Raw genomic sequence first — 20,382 nt, 5'->3', positions numbered from 1 at the left:
ATAAATATAAAAATTTACCATAAAATATTACCTTAATTTTGAAAAAATTATTCATGATTTTAGACTTTAGCATCAATTAAAAGAAAAAAAAACACAATATAAAAAATCGAAAGCTTAATTTTTCATTGCATACTAAGAAAACAAATAATATTAATAAGTTAATATAAATAAATTATCATTTTTCCTTTACAAAAATTCAAAAATTACAAAACTAAAAAAAAAACTTTTTTTTTGTACCAGATGGTCCAATATTGCTCGAAATTGGCCGATATGATCAATATATGACCGGTATTTAAATCGGTACGAAATATTAGCGTTTCGATATTAGTATACGTACCAATATGATATCAACTATACTGCATATCAGTCTTATATTACGTCCAAAGCTCAAGCGCACTCGATCAAATGTGTGTGTGTTTTTTTTTTGTAAGCCCAAAAATGATTTAGTTAATTAACCACAACTAAACCCAAAGTTTCCACATAGTCCAAGATAGTCACAACTTACAGCAACCTACGTGTGTGGTGGACCCCTTATGTGCCACGACCAATAGCCTTATCTATAAAAGTATCTTGTTTTTGTTTTTTTTTTTTTGTTGATACATAACGTCGTCAAGCCTCTGTCTCCGTCCAAAAACAAAAACACCTACATTTTATTTATTTTTTTAAAAAACCAATAAAAATTAACACAACCGTTAAAAGTAAAATCTAAAATAGCCGCTAAATATACAACCAACAACAACCTCAAAAACACAAGTTAAAACCCAAAAAAAAAAAAAAAAGTAAGATAAAAAAAAAAAAGGTTTTGAGCTATACAAAAGGAAAATCATACAAAAACATTTTCTCTGTCTTTGTTCTTTTTTCTCTCACACAGAGGAAGAGACAGACAGAGAGAGAAAGAGGGTGTTGAAGAACAGCAAGAAGAAGAAGATCTTGTCAGATCGGACCACAAAGTGTAAGCAAATCTCTCTCACGTATATTTCAAATTGTGGGTATTGTTTGTGTTTCTTTGATCTCCATGTGTCTCTTTGTATTCTCTCACTCTTTTTTTGCAATGTGCGTGTTTTTCTCGATCTCTTTTGTTTGGGTGCTCTCAGTTCAGCTATGAAGCTCTCTCTTTCTCACTCTCTCTCTTAAGCATATAATCTCTAATGGGTTTTCTTTTTTTTTTCGTTTTTTCTTTTTTTCTCTTTTGCAACTTTCTTTTCTCTTATACAAGAAAATTATGATGGTTTGCTCAAGTTCCAATCTTTAGGTGAGAAATGAAGCCTTTTGCTTTATTTTATTCTATTTTTTGAGTCTTGGCGGCTGTTTAAAGTTATGGTTTTGTTTTTTGTTTTTTCTCTTGTTGGCTCAGAAATGGCAGATTTTTGTAATGCTTTGCATATAAGATAAGTGGTGTTTTGCTTGAATTTGTCGGTTCATTAGGCTTCTTTAACATTTGGGTGTTCTACAAAATTTTTTTCATTCTTATTTTGAATTTTCTCTGCAAATTGAATACCCTCTATCTTTTATGTTAATATGACATAGGTTTCTTCTCTATGTTGTTTTGCTTCTTTTTTTTTTTCTTTTTTTTTCGTTTTTTTTTGGGGGTGGGGGTTGTGGATTTGGGCTGAGTAAATTAGGATATATGCTTCTTTGTGAAATTACTTTTTTTTTTTTTTTTTTCCACTCCCTATCAATAAACATGATTATGATTGTAGAAAAATATTTTTTATGTTCTTTTCTGATTTGTTTCTGTCTTCCTCTTTTGTTTTTAATATGGAAATTTCCTTGGGAGCTTCCAGATGATCCTGTGCTTATTCTACTTACCAAAAAACAGAAGAGATTCTATGGTTCTTCTTGTGAATTATACTTCCTAGTACCCATGGTACCTTTTCCTTTTTCCATGTTGAAACAAAGTGAAAAGAATAGGATAAAGTTTTAAATTAAAAAAAAAAAAAATGAAGAAGAAAAACTAAGAATTCCTTTAAAATTTAAGATTTACTCAACCTCATGTACGTTATGCATGCACAAAAGTTTCCATATTGAAGCTGTAATAAGATTTTTCCCCTACCAGATCTGTGTGAGAATTTTTCTTTGCCTTAGGATGTAGATTCACATATATTCTTTCTATCTAAAACTTGTCTCTTGAGGTGATCTTTCATTTACTTCTAAATTTTTGGAGTTGCTAGGTGTGATGTGGAATAAACTGACAATATAGGAAGCATGTCACGTCCTTGTTAGAGTACTAAATTCCTTTGTTTTGGATTCAGGAGTTTTCTATGTCAATAAAACTACATTTAAAATATTAACTTCATCTTCTTGTAATCATTTATGGTTGTTGATTTTACAATTTTAGTGCATATTTTCTCTTTGTAAATTGAGTTGCTTATTTTGAGGTGGTCTCTTTTAATGTCATAAGTTTCTTGATAATTTTCAAATTTTTTTTCCACTTTTATTTTTAGCATCATATGTTTGTATGAGTTCTTAATCATATGCTATGTGCATGAGTTAGAGAGTCCTTCAATGACCTATCTAAACAGCATGGGAGTTTTACGTGCTCTGCTGTGGAAAAGGAAAGATTCTTTGATGTTGTTATGGTGTTTTGTCAAATTTGGCATGTTGGAAATTGTTATTTTGTTAATTTGGAGATAATTTTCTGTACAGTGTACAAGTATTGAAATTTGAAACTATAGATGAGCAGAACTGCTCTATTATTTTGTGTGGTTTTCTTTTTTCCCCTTCACATTGTGATGCCCAGCTACAACTTTTTTATGCAGTCTTATGGGGAGAGAGCTTACAGATCAGCACATGGAAAAGAAGCCAAATGGTGTTGTAGTGACCACAAATGGATTTTCTCATGATAAAGCTCATGTTTCTCCGAAAATATCTGAAGACAGCATTGAAGCAAGGGACTATGAGGTGAAGGAATGCACTGAAGAAAGCTCAGTTTTTGGCCAACATCATGAGAATCAAGAAGTGCTAGGTATTAAAACCACAAATCTTGATGCTAGTGTGCCTGAGGGAAAAAAAGAGAAAACTGGGGCTCAGAAGTCAAGTGTAGAAAAGAAGTCAAGGTCACCTGCATCAAGATCTGCTGCTAATGGGAATGTACGCACCCCCACTGTTCCACAACCATTTTCTCTGGCAACTGAAAAGCGTGGTTCATGCACGCGTTCTGTTGTGGCTGAAAGTGCTGGTAATGGTGTGACCTCTTCACTGAAAGCCAACAATACAAACTCCCCCCAAGCTACAAAGATTTCGCAGGTAATTGAAATCCTCAATAAGGTCATGTGATCTTATTACCCTGCTATTCCTTCTTTAACTTCTGATGGCAAATTCTGAGTGAACAAATGCAATGAGAATCAAATCCATTGATGTGGCCTAAAGCTCAAACCAATTTTTATTCTAAACCATACATAGAACCCAGCATGGAATGTGCTATAACTAAAGTAGCCGGTGTCTATTTCCTATGTGAGTTAGATTTTTGTAGCAAAAAGGTTAAAGTGGTTTAGAAGGAACACTGGTACAATTTGTTACTTTTAATTATAACTTTTGATCCTGTTTGTAGTATAGATACTCTTTAAGCATTTTATGTTTACGATGAAGACTGAAGTTTGCATACCTTTTCATTTGAATTTGAATGGGTCAAGTTTTGAGGTTAGAAAAAAAGGCAGCAGTCTTAGCTGCTTGTGTCGTATGAAGTTCAGTTAGAGACTGGACAAGATCATGTATTTTGTTTGCTAACATGTGCAGTATATATTTGGTGTTATATATGGTTCTAATTTTTGAAAATTGCTCTTTGTTTTCAGCCTAACTCACCTCTGTCACTAAGGAAGCCCTTTCTATCGGATATAAAGAAGTATCACGATGAAGAAGATAGTTGTTCTGTTGCTTCCTCGTATCCTTTGTTTGACTTTAAAAAGCTCATATTTGAGTGAGTTATTTTCAATATTACATGGTGGATTGGTATATGCCCTTTTGGAATTGGATTATCCTTAGCTGTGCATAGTACTGCTGCATCTGTGCGAACAGTTAAATCTAGGGTGACTGTGACTGTTGGATCAGCTCCATCATTTAAAAGTGCTCAGCGTGCAGAGAAACGGAGGGAGGTAATTTCTTGATTGAGCCTGTAATTGCAATGTATACTCAGCTGATCTGTTTTGTAGTCAATGCATTTTGTATCAAATCCAGTATGTCATTTATCTTTGTTATCATTCCTTTATCTAGTTTTACATGAAGTTAGAGGAGAAACACCAAGCTCTGGAGGCAGAGAAAAGTGCATGTGAGGCAAGGACCAAGGTATGTCTCATTTTTTAGTAGCTTTGATGTACCATTTTGCGTGTGTTCAGCTGCATGTTGGTCTCTTCTTACTTTTATGTGCTTCTTGTTGCACATATGAAGATGTTTTCACACTTTCTTCAAACAATACTGTACTGTTTCTAGGAAGAGCAAGAAGCAGCTATCAAGCAACTCAGAAAGAGCCTGGTAATCAAGGCAAAACCAGTACCTAGTTTCTACTATGAGGGCCCGCCACCTAAGGCTGAACTCAAGAAGGTACTGTTTTTTAATTCTTCTTTCTCCAATTCTTTACTTGTCTCTTAAGTTCCAGATGTATATGGACCTGGGAAAAGGTTTCTGAATTTGTACAGAAATCAAGGGGCCTGATAAATTCAATCACAGTGAATTTAATTTGTATTCAAGGACTAGGATTTACCTATGCCATTAGAGGTGGCCCTAGTCCAAATTTTGAAGATCAACATTGATTCCTTAATCCTTTGAACTGATTTGCAACAATTTTGGTGTTTTAGGCACTTTCAGATCAACCCTGTCTATAAATTGTAAACCTTCTGCTGAACTTGCTTACCCACAAGTCCACAACAACAAAAAATCTGCTGAAACTCCTTTAAATCTTGTGCCTTTTCACAATTGTGATACTTGTTATTTTACTGCTTCTGTGCTGTTTTATTGTACGTATACCCTTGAGGCAAGCGAGAAATCTTATACTCTTTTCTTTATATGATACCAGTTGCCATTGACTCGGCCCAAATCACCAAAACTAGTCAGTGTATTACGGAGAAAGAGCTGCAGTGAAGTAATCAACTCGTCTCAGGAGGAAAAGGAGGGTATATGCAGGCGGGCTCAGCGTCATAGCCTTGGTGGTCAAAGAGAGGAGCCAGCTACTTTGAGCACTCCCAAAACTAAGGGTCAGATCAGTGGCCGGAACGCTAATGGCAATTGCAAAGTCAAGGAGAGTCCAAAGCAGGAAGAGGAGACAACAGAAACAAATCTGCCTAAGATCAATGACCAGATGAATGCAGACATTACTGTTCATTAATGAATTTGTGTCTTACTTTTTTTTTTTGTCTAACTTTCAAGTGGGATAAATTCTTCATTTTCCTTGGTTACCTTATGGTTGTTCTATAAAGAAATTCCCTGTTTTCTTTCATCAGGAATGACTTGTTTAAGTGACTTGTGTTAATGTGAATTGTATATGTTTTGTAAGCTATATTGGTACATATGTTACATATAAAAAGAGTCATCCATTATTATGTGGACCAAGTGGGGATTTAGTTTCAATTGCTTGCTTCTATACATTCTTCTACTTGTATTATATTACTCTTTATCATCATTAAATGAGTTGTTGCCTAGTTGGTTTTTGTGATGACTACGGTATGGTCTATCTCAATTATTAAGCCGGAATATTTTCTTGTTCTAGCTGAATCTGCGTGGACCATGCTTTTATAAGGAGTAATCATTCAAAGGTCCTAAATATAAAACTAACAAAGAAACAGCCTTTTATTTCATGTTTAATTATACATATAACTTCCGGGGTTCCCGCAATGAATATACGATCTCATTTTGTTTCCTACTTCCATTATGTTCATTTTTGTCTTAACCGAATTTCTTATGGATCCTACTCCTACCTGGTCTTCAGGAGTTACGACTAACCCAGACACAGTCCCACAAGTCCACAAATATGAATCTGCCATGTTTCATGAGTAACTCATAACTCTCAAAAATGACTTCTCATTTAGCCTTTCAATTCAGAAAAAACTTTACATTTATATCAAAATATTAATTCATAACGAGTATATTTTTTAAAATAGGTTGATAGTGAAGGGGAAATATTAGAACCATTGAATTCGAGCACTACAAAAAGATGTTATTACCATTAGGTTATTACTTAAATGGTTTATTCCCTTTAATTTCATTCATTTATGTTCATGTACATTTGTGAAAAAATTTCTACATTTTGTAAAAAAGTTTGTATATTCTATGGGAAAGCCTGTACATTTAGTAGGTATGTTTGTATATTAAGTGAGAGAGTATTTTTTCAGAAAGTTTATACATTTTGTGGGAAAGTCTATACATTTTGTGCAAAAGTTTATATATTTTTGTGAAAAAGTCTTACATTTTGCAGGAAACTTGGTATATTACGCGGAAAAGTTGTAGTCTGTACCTTTGTATGAAATGAGGTATATTCTATGGGAAAATGTGTACATTGTGGGGGAAGTTTTTACATTTTGTGGGATAAGTGTGTATATTTTGTGGGGAAGTGTGTTCATTATGAGAGTGTATATTTTGTGGAAAAGTGTATACATTATGTGAGAAAGTTTGTACATTCTGTGGGAAATTGTGAACATTATGTTAGAGAGTATGTATATTTTGTAGGAAAGTCTATATATTTTGTGGGGAAGTCTATACATGTTGCTAGAAAAGTTGTATATCTTGTGAGAAAGTTTGTTCATTTTACGAAAAGTTTGTACATCCTATGAGAAAGTGTGTATATTATGTGGGAAGTTTGAACATTTTGTGAGAAAATTTGCATATTTTGTGGGAAAATCTATTTATTTTGTGGGAAAGTTTATACACTAGGGGAAAATGTGTACATTACGTGGGAAAGTATGTATATTTTTGAAGAAGTTTGTACATTTTGTGAGAAATCATCCTTCTGTCTCCACAATCTTTTTTATTCCATCTCACATTCTCACCTACTTTTCCAAATGAAATTATTCACAGTAATTCTCCAACCCCTATTCCTCAACCTAGTCTTGTCTCTTAGAAACAAAAACCATTACTTGGTGCACCCCAGTCTCAAAAACAGTGGCGGATTATCATGAGGACTGAGGAAACAATTAAGGAATTTTTTTTGGAATTATCCTAAATAATTTGAAATTTTTTAAAATAACCTTATCATTTTACGCCCCATGCCTGATAATATATATATATATATATATATATATATAACTTTTATTTAAATAGAATGCAATTTATAAATATATATGTCAAAAATTACAATAATTAAACATTTAGTATTTTTAAAATGAATACAGGTATTTTAACAATTATCTCAAAAAAATAAAAGGGAAAAAATTCTAATTTTCATCCCAACCTATATAGGGTTTACTTGTATAGTAATAGTAGAAAAAATTGAAAGATCAGAAGTTTTGTTGATTTGCCGCACCACCAAATTCCCCACATAGTTGTAGTAGAACATTTTGCTTGTAGTTCTCTCTCTCTCTCTCTCTACATTGGTGTTTTCCTTTTTTTTTTTTTTCCTTTGAGTTCTTTCTTTTTCCCACTATTGCTACAATTTTGTGTTTACAATATAAAATGTAAAAGTTATGTGTGATTAGACTAGACAAGAAAGGGTGAAAGATAAGCTTGAAGCTTTTGTAGGCCCTTTATCCCTGTGCAGTGCTCCCGTGTTAATTTATTTTTCATTTGTTTTGTTTTGATTTCTTTACTTTACTTTTTATTTACTTTCTTTTTTATTTTCCTTATAATATATTAATTGTTATAATCATAATAAATATATTATATACGGTTCAACATTATAATTTATAAATGTACTTGATTAGTTTGATTAAAATATACAAAATATACTACTATATTAACATGTATTTAGTTATTGTTTATAGCACATATTAGATTATTATACATTGCTATTTTAGGTCTCATACACAATTTTTTTTTTTAATACACGGCTCCCCAAAATAAATTCTCACTGCTCGAAAATTGCGAATCCCCTAAGATGGGTATATCCTCATGTCATTAGGCTCAGCAAATAAGTCCAACAATTTGCTAGGCGTATTATTTCCAAAATACATACTGTTGGACTAAAACTATCCCAAGTATATCTTGATTCTTGACCCCTACCAGCCCATCAAGCCCAGCCCCAGTACCGTTCAAAACCCACATGATCATTAAGCCAGACTTGAGGCCCATGTGTTGTCGTACGTAGCTGTCTTCTTTTTAGGGGAATAAGCCAGGACAGGAGCCCAGGGTATTGAGTCACTCACTGCTTTCTTGGTTTATACTCCTACAAGAGAAGATTGGAAGGAATTGTTGCTCATTGTTAGCATGCACTATGATTTCCTTATTTTTTTTAATCGTTGAAACAATATATTAATTCTCAGCAAAAAAAAGAAACAATAAATTAATTGTAATTTTTTTATCGAGTGACATTGCGTTCGTAGTTGTTTCAACTAAAATTAGGGGTACTTGTGCGCGAATTGAGCTTGGATTTGAGTTCAACTCTTCGCTTGACTAACCATGTCAAGTAACATGTTTTTTTGACATAGTTGATTGTCAGAATGGTCAAAGTGAACAACATCATATTTTTTAAGTGTTTGTTTCGCATGAATTATTTTTGCCAATTTATTTTACTATTCAATTTTTTTTGCTACTATTTATGGGTCACATTGCACTTTTTGATACTATTTATGGGTTCTACTGTACTATTTCAACTAATTTATACTATTATCTACAATACTTTTAGTAAAAAGTTTTCAATTTCAGCAAAATAAACGGATCCTAAACAGTGTGACATTTTCAAAACAAATTTCTCAAATAATGAGAAATATATATATATATATATATATATATATATATATATATATATATTCTAAAAAAAACCAATACAATATTACCACACTAATCTTGATTTGATTCATGAATGAGTCGAAATAAGATTCTTTAAAATAATTGAGGTAACATCTTTCCTAAAATTTCTAAAATTCTATCTATTCACTTTGAAATAATTGAATTACATTTTATTAAATTACTAATAATTTTAACAAAAATTTTAAAAGTGACAATTAACATTTTAAAATAATAATAATAATTTCCTTAATTGAAAGATTAGAGATTTTGAATTGAAAATTAAAACTAAAAAATACTCGTTGCGCTACAACTAAATGATAAAATTAGAGTAAAATATTATTTTGGTTTCTAAACTTTACTATAAAATTATTTTTCTACTGTAAACTTTAAAAAATTCTTTTTTCGTCCTTGTAGAAAGTTTTCTTTTCTACCATTCTAATAAAAAAAAAAAGGTAATGATTTTTTAAAAAAAGTTTTAGGAGTAAAAGTGAAACATTTTCAATTTTTTAGAGACAAAAGACAAACTTTTAGCAAAATTTGAAGATCAAAAATACTATTTTACCCATAAAATTAAGTCTCAAATACTTAAATCCAGTGAAATATCTCTCCAAAAAAAAAAAAAAAAAACCAGGGAAATAGTCAAATAGAGCCGTTCATCATTGTGTAGTTATTAGAGAGTAGAGAGTAGAGAGTAGAGATACCCCTCTCAAACCAACCAAACTCAAGAAGTAGTGAAGTACTATAACCCAAAGCTTTTTATCCTCAAATACTCCATTTCCTTCTCCCTCCAAAAGAAAAACCATGCCCACCTCCTCCATTCACTCCTTTCCTTCTTCTCTCATTTCCAAACCCCTAAAACCCTTTAAACCCTCATTCCTCACCACCTTCTTCCCCAAAACCCTGACCCTAACCTGCACCACATCCCAACCCAGTAAAAGACCCACCTCCAAAAACAGCAGGAAATCATCATATGGTACCTCCAGAAGGTCTAGTCTCAAGAAAACCTTCAACCAGGAGCAAGTTGTGTTCACTGCGCCGGTCTCCGATGACCCCGTCGTCGCTATTATCGGCGGAGGGATGGCCGGTCTGGTTTGTGCCTTGAATTTGGAGAAGAGAGGGGTCCGGTCCACGGTTTTCGACACGGTTGGTCAGTTGCTTCCTTTTTTAGCTGTTTTCACCATCTGGGTCTTTTTTGTTTTTGTGAATTTTGATGTGGGTTTTGAATGTTAGAGAGGATGGTTGGTCGGATTGGCGAGTGTAGTTCAAAAAGTTTCGGTATTACTTACTGTTTCATTGTTGAGAATGTGTGCGAAAATAGAAGAAAATGGAAAATGGAAATTTTCGGTTTATTGAAATGTTCAATTTGGTAAAACAATAACAAATAGTCAATATAGTTGACCCTGTTAAGACTAGGTAGTTATGTTGAGGAAAGTTTGTATCTTATGGTAAGCAATCTATGTTTAGTCTGCATTCATGAATTTATATCAGAATGAGGATGAGTGGTTCTGAATTTATTGATATGTGTAATGTGTTGTTGTTCTCATTTTCCTTTTAGTACATTGGAAGGCCATTGGGCCTAAGGGCTACACATTGAGAGGTAGCTCTCTCTCTGCCTGCTAAACACCATTCCTAATCCTTGGTATAGGCGTGACTCCATCCCAGGTCTCTTGTATAATGACAAGACACTCCATTGGCTGAACTACCTGTTCACTAAAGTTCAATACGTAATGTTGTGTTCTTGTCAACTTTTTCATAATTGGTAATTTTTTTGGGGTAAATAATAAATTTTATTGATGAGAAAAAAAGAAAAAAAGTCGATTCATCAAGTATACAGGGGTTTTACTAGATAAATGCACAATTAAGTTCTGAGCTTACAATGACCCATAAATTCTAATACATTATAAGAAGGATATGCTCCTGTTGCCACCATCCATTCCATCAATGTTCAGAAAACCACTTTTATCAAAAAAAGAAAACTGTAACTTCACTTCTAGGATTGTTCGCTCACATCCCTCAAAAACTCGAGCATTTCTCTCACGCCAAATACACCACATCAAAAAATGAGGGATAACTTTCCATATTGTGCTGTTTTTATGTCTTCCAAAGCGGCCTTGCCAGCAAAGCTAGTAAACCTACACATCCTTGGGCATCACCCACTGAACTCCAAGTAGCCCAAAAACCATTCTCATATTTCTCTAGCAAAAGAGCAATGCAAGAGCAAATGAGGCACCATCTCCCCATCCGACTTACGCATACAACACCAACTAACCAAAATAGTGTTTCTCTTACTCAAATTTTGTGCTTTTAAATTTTTTTAATTGGTAATTTACTCGAGCAACTCATGGTCTTTAATCCACTTCTTCACCTTCCACCCCATTCTTATTGGGGAGGAGGAGGTGCCATTTGCCATGTTCTTACCAACTTTGCCAGCAAAAGAGTATATTCTTGGATATGTTTTGATACTCAATTTTCTTTCTTTAAAATTTTATTATTGCAATAATTATTTTCATAATGTTATCATCACCTTTTGCACTTCATAGATTCCTAGGAAGAGAAAACGAGATGGAAACTGGAGTTATATTGTATGGTGGGTATTAGAATGTCATTTGTGAAAAATGGAAGAATTATCTTTTTCTTCTGTAAATTCTTCCTCCATTGTGTTTTCACTGAAAGGTTAAAAGAAACAAAGGGAAAGAAGGCTTTAAAATGTTTTAGTTTCTTACGCACCTTGACTATTTTCATTTGTTTACTCCTGTTCATGTTAGGAATTCCACTTATTGATTCAACCTTTCAAAATGTGTTGATTGAATAGACTTCAACCTTTCAAAGAAGGGACAATAAGTCAGGAAAATATCATATCAGTAATTTTTTTCCAGGATGCATATAAGTTTCTCTCAGTAGACTAACTTTCAAGTGCTTCATTTCAGTGATGACGATCATGTTTTCAGAGTTTCTTACAATATTTTATTATTTTAGGGGATTCATGGTTTGGGAGGACGAATGGGAACCAGAACAACTGACCCTCAGCCATTGATATTTGACCATGCTGCTCAGTTCTTTACAGTGAGTGATTCTCAGTTTGCTGAGTTGGTGGATAGCTGGATGGAGAAAGGTCTGGTTCAAGAGTGGAAGGGTATTATTGGGAAGCTTGATGTAGGTGGTCAGTTTGTTTCACTTCCTTCTTCACCTCCAAGATATGTAGGTGTTAATGGCATGCGCCCCCTTGCTGACTCATTACTGTCTGAGGTGATTTTCCTCTATTCTTCCTTCTTGGTTATTTTATTTTATTTTTTATTGTATAATTTTGGTGTCATATTAGGTTTCTTTTATAAGAAAAGATTAGGTCGACATCGTTATGTTGATATTTGGAAAGCGGTTCCCCATTGTCTGATTTGGTGTATATGGAACCTGCCGGATCTTAAGCTTTTCTTTTTTCAAACTTTTTTAGATTGATTGTCAGCTTTGTGATTTTTTTTCTTTTTGTTCAATTTGTGATTTGATGGATCATTGTAATTTGCATGCTTGAATGTTTTGTCCCTGTTTATATACTTTTTGTATACTTTGGGTGACTCCTTTTTTATATCAATAAAGTTTTTATCAAGAAGGTTTCTGTATAAAAAAAGGTAAAAAAAAAGTTTTCTATGAACAATTGATAATCCTAAAGGGCTGCAATCCATTTTCAGAGAACATTCTAACCCGCAGGGGTGGGGGAAGGGGGCTAGGAGCTATATTTATTTGGTTTGGCAAAACTCATCTATCAATTTACATTGTAATTAAAAAAATGTTTAGAGGTCCTTAGTTGTCTAATCTTGATTAGTATATGGGCATCACTATTATAATGGGTGACATTGGAAAAGCTACTTGCTCATAGATATTCAAATAATGCTTTGGATGCGTGTTAGGACTTGAACATGCAATTATGATTACAATATGTATGTACCATTTTATAAGAAAACTTGTTTATAATTTTTTTTTAAAAATTTAAAAGAAAACTTAGCATGACCTCGTAAGAAATTGAATATGTCAAAATTTGTTGTGAATTTATATCTGTGTTTTCATTTTTAAAATACGCTATGGTTCTTTTTGCAGCACCAAAAAAAAAAAGCAAAGAACTTCTCTCATACGCTTCTAGTTTTAGCCCTTTGCTTCTTCTGTTGTGCCCATGAGCTAATAAATTATTTTACACTTTGTGGCAGACTTCTTTGGTTAATGTGGTGAGACCTTGCTGGATAAGTAAACTTGATCCATTTAATGGGATGTGGTACTTGAGTGAAAACGGAAAACCTCAGGGACAGTTTGATGCGATTGTCATTGCACATAATGGTAACTTAGTGCCTCCCTTGTTAAGTTTATTTCTACCTTTGCTGCAGTATCTTCACATTATATGAAGATTCTAATATTTTGTTATACTTGTTATTGTATCATGACGCTTACCTAAAAAATACTGTATCTATGTGCACCATTTCTGTTGCTAGAATTGAAACATATTAGAATTCACATGTCTAATATATATGTAATAGAGTTGGCTTCTGCCATGGCAAAAAGAATATCTGATTATGCTTGTCTTTACCATAAATAATCCATGGTTTGCTATATAATGATAATGTCTGAACGCATTAACTGTTGGATATCATTTTCCATACTCTTTGTTACTATTGTCTAGCTCAAATGTTTCTTTCCAGAGAGCGGTCCAGGTAGAGGATGCTACACTAATGTAGGAGAATTTAAGTCCAAAGGAAAGAAGGCCCATTAGTCTATTTTTGTTTAGTCAGTTGCTACTACAAGACTAGTACTTTCTATCTCTATGTTATGTTTTAGTTATTATTATGCTTTTAAGCATATTAAGAGGTCATGTGATGAACACATGACTTTTAATGAAATTGGATGATTATGATTTAATTGTTAGATAAATTATAAAGACTTGGGAATTAAGATTGTAGGGTTACTAACGGTTTTTTTAAATAGTCTCTCTTTGAGTCATTGTAGGCAGCCTTTGCTCGTCTACTTTATGAAATTTGATATCTGAATTTTTTTGATCACTTTGAGCTTTGAAATTGATATCTGCTTATTACAAATTTAATCCTATTATCTTTTCTTTGTTATAATCTTGTTTTGTTGTTGGAATTTCTTCTTAAACCCTTAATCTACACTGGTCTGAGTTCTTCCTACCGCATCACATACCATTGAACTTAGATGTTCTCTGAAAAATTATTATGATTTTTATATTATCCTAGCTAGGGCCTTATGGTTAGAGGAGGGAGACAAACACCAAGGTATGTTTGAGAGAAGCCTAATTGTTACTTTATTGCACTAATTCTCCAAAAGGTTGTGCTCTAGATGTGAAGGAATACAGGCATATTAGTCTCATTGGTAGTGTATATAAAATATTCCCTAGGGTGCTAGTTAACTGGTTGCTGTTTGCCCAATTTTGAAATGCTTTTATCAAAGGGAGGTAGATTTCAAATTTGTCCTCATTGCCAATGAATGTATTGACAGTAGAATGATATTGGGCGTCCTTGAGCTATTATGTTAGTTGGATTTGAAGAAAGTCTACAACCATATTAATTGTAACTTTCTGATTTACATGCTAAAACGGTGCAGCTTTGGAGAGAAATGGACGAATTGGCTTAGTTGTTGCATTTGCACAATTAGGTTTTTTATTCTAGTTAATGGCAGCTTGATTGGAATTTTTTATAGTCCTTGAGGTTTGTGTTAAGGTGATCCATTGTCACAATTGCTATTGATGATAGAGATGGAGGCACTGAGTAAGTTATTGGTAAGAGCAGTGGCAAGGCAGTATCTTGTGAAATTCAGGACGGCATCTTGCTGGTTTCACAGTGGGAAGTAGAACATGTGATCCGTTGATGGTTTCTCACCTCTTATTTTGGTACGATACTTCGATTTTTGTGTGTGTGTGTGTGTGTGTGTGTGTGGGAATGACTGGAATAGCTTAGGTACTTGAAATGTGTGCTGTGCTTTGAAGTATTTTCTGGATGAAAGATTAACCTGGTGAAATCTGAATTGATACCTGTTGTTATTGTACCCGATGTTGAAAAAATGAAAAATTTACTTAGATTTGACTACAAGGTTTCAAATTTCCTGTGAGATACTTGGGTTTGTCTGGGGTTCTAAATTTAAATCAAGAGCAATATCAGATTGCGTTCTTGAGAAGGTGGAGGGGAGATTAGTGGGAAGGAAGAAGGTTTGCCTTTCAAAGGGAGGTAAACTGCATACCTGAAAAAAAAAAGGAAGTAAACTTATATTGATAAAGAGAATGTTGTCAACTTTGCAAACATATTTATTTTTCTTTATTTCTTATTCCAATTAGCATTGCTAATAGTATTGAAAATTACAATGGTATTTTCTTAGGTGTGGTATAGGAGACAAGTTTATGTTCCATATTGTTAATTGGAAAAATTTGTGAACCAATTAAATATGGAATATTAGGCATAAGGAGTATGTTATTTTTTCTTTTTCTTTTTTGATTGGTAAATAAATTCAATAAAATGCAAAAGGAAAAAAAATACAAAGGTGCCCTCCTATACAGGTAGAAGACCAGGCAGTTAAAGAAAATAAAAAGTGCAAAAAGGAATAAGAAGGAAAAGACAAAATACAAAATCGGCAAACTAATGAGAAGGCTTTGGCATAACAGTGTTTTATGGAGGAAAATAATGGATCAAAAATATGGAAGTGAGTGGAGTGGTTGCTGCTTGGGGGTAGAAGTGGAACTTATGGTATAAACCTTTCAAAGCATATTAGAAGTGGTTGGGAAAATTTCTCCGGGTCCGTCAGATTTGAGGTTGGTAATGGCATTAATATTTTCTTTTGGCATGACTTGTGGTTCAGAGATGTGGTTCTAAAGGGGGCATTTCCAGATTTGTTTAGAATTTCACAATCTAAAGTGGCTTATGTGGTGGACTGATGGCATTATTCATTGGTATATTCCTTTATTAGAGCTTAGAATGATTTGGAGTTAGAAGTTCTAACAAGTTTCCTTAATTTCATCTACTCTATAAAGATGAGAAGAGAAGAAGAAGACCAGATCTGCTGGATTCCAACAAGAAGCCGTATGTTTGAGGTAAAGTCCTTTTATAGAGTGTTGCATGCTGGAAATGCTCAAACTTTTCCTTGGAAAAGTATTTGGAGGGTTAAGGTCCCCACTAAAGTGGCATTCTTCACATGGTCAGCTGCACTGCGAAAGATTCTCACAATGGATAAGTTACAAAGGACAAATTTAATTGTAGAGGAGTGGTGCTGCAAGTGCAAAATAATGGGGAGTCCATAGATCACTTGCTTCTCCATTATGATATCGCTCAAGAATTTTGGTCATTGGTCTTGTGTTTATTTGGGATAGGGTTATGCCTAAGAGGGTAGTTGATTTGTTGGATAACTTGAAGGGGCGATTTGGAAGACATCGAAGTCCAGATATTTGGAATACAATTCATTTTTGTATATTGTGGACTATTTGAAGGAATTGAACAATCTGCATTGAAGCTGAAAATGATATTTTTACTTGCTATGTAGATTTGGATGGCTGCTTTGAGTAGTCATTTTTCTAATTTTCCTGGGTTTTGTGATTTTTGTACTTTTTTGATGATTTTTTGGGTGTATCTCATGTATACTTCTTGCGTACTTGGGCTTTGTCCCTTTTTTTGGCACATAGTTAATAAACTTTCTTACATACCTATAAAAAAAATTGGAACATTCTAAAATAATGTCAGTGGAGTTTGATATTATGTCTGATCAGTGACTTGAGTTCGTTTTAATATTACTTTGTGTCAACAACAGGAAAGTGTGCAAATCGCTTGCTTGCATCGTCAGGCTTGCCACTAGTTGCAAGACAGATGAAGGTACACCCAGAACTTCTCAGTTCAGTTTATTTGATGCAATCTACTATATTCTCCACTTTATTTGCATTTGGTGATGATTGGCTTATCTCAGATTGTTGCTCATTTAATGCTGTCTGTGTTGCTAGAGGCTGGAATTAAGTTCTATATGGGCCCTCCTTGCAGCATTTGAGGACCCTCTTCCTATCCCAGGTGGTGCAGCTTCATCTCCTTTTGAAGGAGCTTTTGTCAAAGGGGTTGATTCTGTCTCATGGATGGCAAACAATACCAAGAAACTTCTGCATTCCCAAAACAGTGGCCCTCACTGTTGGACCTTTCTTAGTACTGCAGCTTATGGAAAGCGGAACAAGGTTCCACAGGTCAGTACTAAGTTGAATATGTGTGGGCAAACACACCCATTTGATGGTTTTGGATCATTAACAGAACTTATAGGGATAAAAGTCTTGAAGATTCTGGTTTTTGGCTAGGGCTTTAGCAAGCGTGACAATAGATAGGGAGTACTGGTAGAAAAGAGTTCATTTGGCCAACACCAACTTGTTTAACCATGGCAATCATGAGTTATGTACATATGTACATGTAGACTTTGTTAATTGGACAAGCTTTTATCCTGATGCGCAGGACAAAGGGGGGAAAAAATCAAATAAGAGAAAAGGAATGAAGAACAGGACAAATCCTATGCTTCACCACTTAAAAATTGCTTTTAGAATTTTCTTGAAATCTTAAGCTTCACCACCTAATGGTGCTTGGAATCACCACCAAGCTTAAGAAACATGTCTAATCATAGATTTTTTATTCAAATTGTGTTGCTTCAAACCATTCGTGGAGCCTTTTTAATAGGTTATAAGGAGGACATCAAGCCACAATTACCATAAAATTATTGTTACAATTACCATAAAATTATCAACAATATTAAATTCTAGAATTTCAAAGTGAAATCTAGAAAAATCAGAAATTCAAACTTCGAAAATAAAATCTGAGACTCCACAGGGTACCTATGTGAGTGGTGATTGTAATTATCCCCTTTTAAAGTAAATTTTAGAGATTGATGCTTATGGAGACCCAATTTTTACATATAACCCCAAAGTTCTGTTGTCAGTTAAATTCCCATAATATGTATAAAATGGCCTCATACTATTAATTTTATAATTGCTGCAAGTCTTATAAATTCTGCCATGCATAATCAAACAGTAAATGCCTAAATGGTGTTTACCATATTTGTAAAATTTTAGAAGCAAGAAATTGTGTAAAATGATGGTAGTAAAAAATTTTCTATGCTTGTGTATCTTGTTGAATCATGTATGCAACTGTCCATATTTTTAGGTATATGCGGATTTTTTTTGGGTCACTTTATTGAACAATTTTTATTACCAGGAAAACATCCCAAATGCAACAGCAGAGAAGGTGAAGGCCGGCATGCTTGGGGGTATTGAAGCTGCGCTTGGGTTACCAAAAGAATCACTTCAGAAACCATTCTATACCCGTGTTCAGTTATGGTAAGGAACCACTCTGCATTATCACTAGTGAGTACATTACATTTTTTCATTGAAATCATCACAACCAACTTGTTTTTCAGGAATGGTTTGCCTTTGGGATTTATTCATTGGAAATTTTCATTTTGGTTCTTTATAATGAATGCTTGAAGAAAATTTTGTTTTCTTTTATTTAAAAACGAAAAATGGGATAAAGTTTTCTGTAATGACTGCGAGTTTGTCCTATCTTCTGGAGTATCACAGGGGTGCAGCTCTTCCAACTAATACACCTGGCATCCCCTGCATCTTTGATCCTCAGGGAAGAGCTGGTATATGTGGTGATTGGTTACTTGGTTCAAGTTTAGAATCGGCAGCCTTGAGTGGAATGGCTCTTGCCAATCATGTAAGTGCCACTTTGGTTCTCTATTTGTTTTTATTTTATTTTACTAATTTTTTATGGGATTTGTTTTATATTGGTTATTGGTTTGTAGTTGCTTATATAACTACAAACTTGAGCAAGTTGATCATGTTTTCAACCCATATTCTCCTAATCCAGTAAACACTTTCTTTCTGTAGCTGAACTAAAAAGTCTATGGACTTAAAAGACTGTAAAAGTTGTGGTTTTTTTTTTTCATTCAAGGTTTAAATAGTTTAAACTTTAACGTAAAACACAATATCAACAAAATATTTAATATTCACACCAGAGTTGGTCTTTTCTATGCAGATGGCAGATTATTTCCAAAGTGGTGGAGCTCCTCCTGAAGAGTTTGCTGTTGGTTTAATGAATGAGTTTCAACCACTTGGAGGACATGATATTGGACAATTTCCAGGATTGGAGTCCGAAAAACAAACAAATGAGGCTCAGGCATATGAACTTGCCTCTTGAAGTTGTACTAGACCATGAAAATTATTATACTTTTGGTAAGTTTGATTTCTCAAATGCAATTTCAGATTTAAGCTATTTTTTTCTTGTGCATAAAATCAGAGAAAACAAATAAAAAATCATGTATTCTTAGGTTCTCAGATACATGGTAACACATTTCATGGACAGTCAAATTACTTACGTTGTTAAAGTTATATACTTGATTAACTAGCAGTTTTGAGGCTCTTTGCTGTCACAACAGTTGTGAAGGATGATGCTGATGTTTTTGCGCTATAATTTTTATAGAGCTAGAGGAATATCTGTTACTCAGCAGCTCATCACCCCAGGTGTCTTGGTTTCTCAGCTCCTTGAAGGAAATTTTAGACATCTGGAGTTCAGGTGAAGAGATATTACGATATTTGTATCTCAGTTCTCCCAAATTCCAGCCCAAGTATGTGAAGCTTAGACCGGCACAAGGGCAGTGTGACTACTGACTACTCTACCGATAATAGATTTTCAAGACTTAAGCATGGAATTGGAAGCTATTCAAGATCTTCAATAATGAATGAAATGGAATTACTGCGTGTACTTTGTTGGATGGTTTTGGTAGATGTGCTGATAATGCATTTATTTTATTTTTTGAGATTTCGATAGTTGCAATTGGGGAGAGGGAATTTGAACCCTGCACCTCTCCGTTACACCGTTTCAGATTTTGTATGATCAAATTTTAGATTTTTTATTCTCATCAATGTCGGCCTTTCAGTTCAATGAATGAGTTGTTTTAGTTGAATGCTGCCAATGTGATTATGACATACCGTTGTGGAAAAGTTTTGAAGGAAAAGTTTTAAATGGAGGTATGCAAATTCAAATTATCCTTTCGAAGGATGACTTGCTTGTTTTTACGAAGTTTTTTTAATTGGAAATTGCACACATGCCGGGTTGGTTTTGAATCTATGATCTCTCCCTTCACATTGCCCTTACGAGGTCTCCCTTCACAGTTCACATTGCCGGGTTAGTTAGATGTCTTGCAAATGTAGAATGAAACCCCTGATATGATTTAGTTCATATCTTACAGTTGTAGGTGACTGGAGACACACACACACACATATATATATATATCTTTTGTCACCTTTTTTTTTGGCACTCAGAACACATTACATAGTACCATAAAATTAAACATTTGGGTGCAGTTTTGTTCTGCCCTCCCACCAAAAAAAAAAAGAAAAAAAGAAAAAATTAAACATTTTGCAAAATGTTTAATTTTATGACAGCCCAAAAGAAATAAAAAACGAAATGAAAAACAAAAGCACAAGATGTGAAAGTAAAACCGTAAAAG

At 33.8% G+C, this 20,382-nt stretch overlaps 2 protein-coding genes across 4 annotated transcripts; both read left to right on the top strand.

Moving 5' to 3' along the window:
* The first annotated feature begins 790 nt into the window (after positions 1 to 790).
* Positions 791 to 5,559, top strand: LOC142627640 (protein WVD2-like 2). Its single transcript, XM_075801520.1, has 7 exons — positions 791 to 952; positions 2,760 to 3,246; positions 3,792 to 3,880; positions 3,992 to 4,091; positions 4,210 to 4,281; positions 4,426 to 4,536; positions 5,009 to 5,559. Exons 2-7 carry the CDS (start codon positions 2,764 to 2,766, stop codon positions 5,315 to 5,317), a joined length of 1,164 nt encoding a protein of 387 aa, XP_075657635.1. The 5' UTR covers positions 791 to 952; positions 2,760 to 2,763; the 3' UTR covers positions 5,318 to 5,559.
* A 3,995-nt stretch (positions 5,560 to 9,554) lies between these two features.
* On the top strand, positions 9,555 to 19,814 carry LOC142627192 (uncharacterized). 3 transcript variants are annotated; one of them, XR_012842781.1, is made up of 9 exons: positions 9,555 to 10,011; positions 11,845 to 12,114; positions 13,065 to 13,191; positions 16,657 to 16,718; positions 16,844 to 17,074; positions 18,087 to 18,208; positions 18,504 to 18,587; positions 18,909 to 19,105; positions 19,353 to 19,814. XR_012842781.1 is itself a non-coding variant. In XM_075800995.1 (9 exons), exons 1-8 carry the CDS (start codon positions 9,670 to 9,672, stop codon positions 19,068 to 19,070), a joined length of 1,455 nt encoding a protein of 484 aa, XP_075657110.1. In that variant the 5' UTR covers positions 9,555 to 9,669; the 3' UTR covers positions 19,071 to 19,105; positions 19,353 to 19,814. The 3 variants fall into 3 exon arrangements, 2 of the variants coding, with proteins under 2 accessions (XP_075657110.1, XP_075657111.1); XM_075800995.1 differs by having other exon boundaries at positions 18,449 to 18,587; XM_075800996.1 differs by having other exon boundaries at positions 18,449 to 18,587; positions 19,309 to 19,814.
* The last annotated feature ends 568 nt before the right edge of the window (positions 19,815 to 20,382 follow it).

The sequence above is a fragment of the Castanea sativa genome, chromosome 3 (genome assembly GCF_040712315.1).
Source record: "Castanea sativa cultivar Marrone di Chiusa Pesio chromosome 3, ASM4071231v1".
In the NCBI taxonomy this organism is placed as follows: Eukaryota; Viridiplantae; Streptophyta; class Magnoliopsida; order Fagales; family Fagaceae; genus Castanea; species Castanea sativa.
Note: the sequence above shows the minus strand (reverse complement) of the source record. Positions and strands in the feature narration are given on the sequence as shown.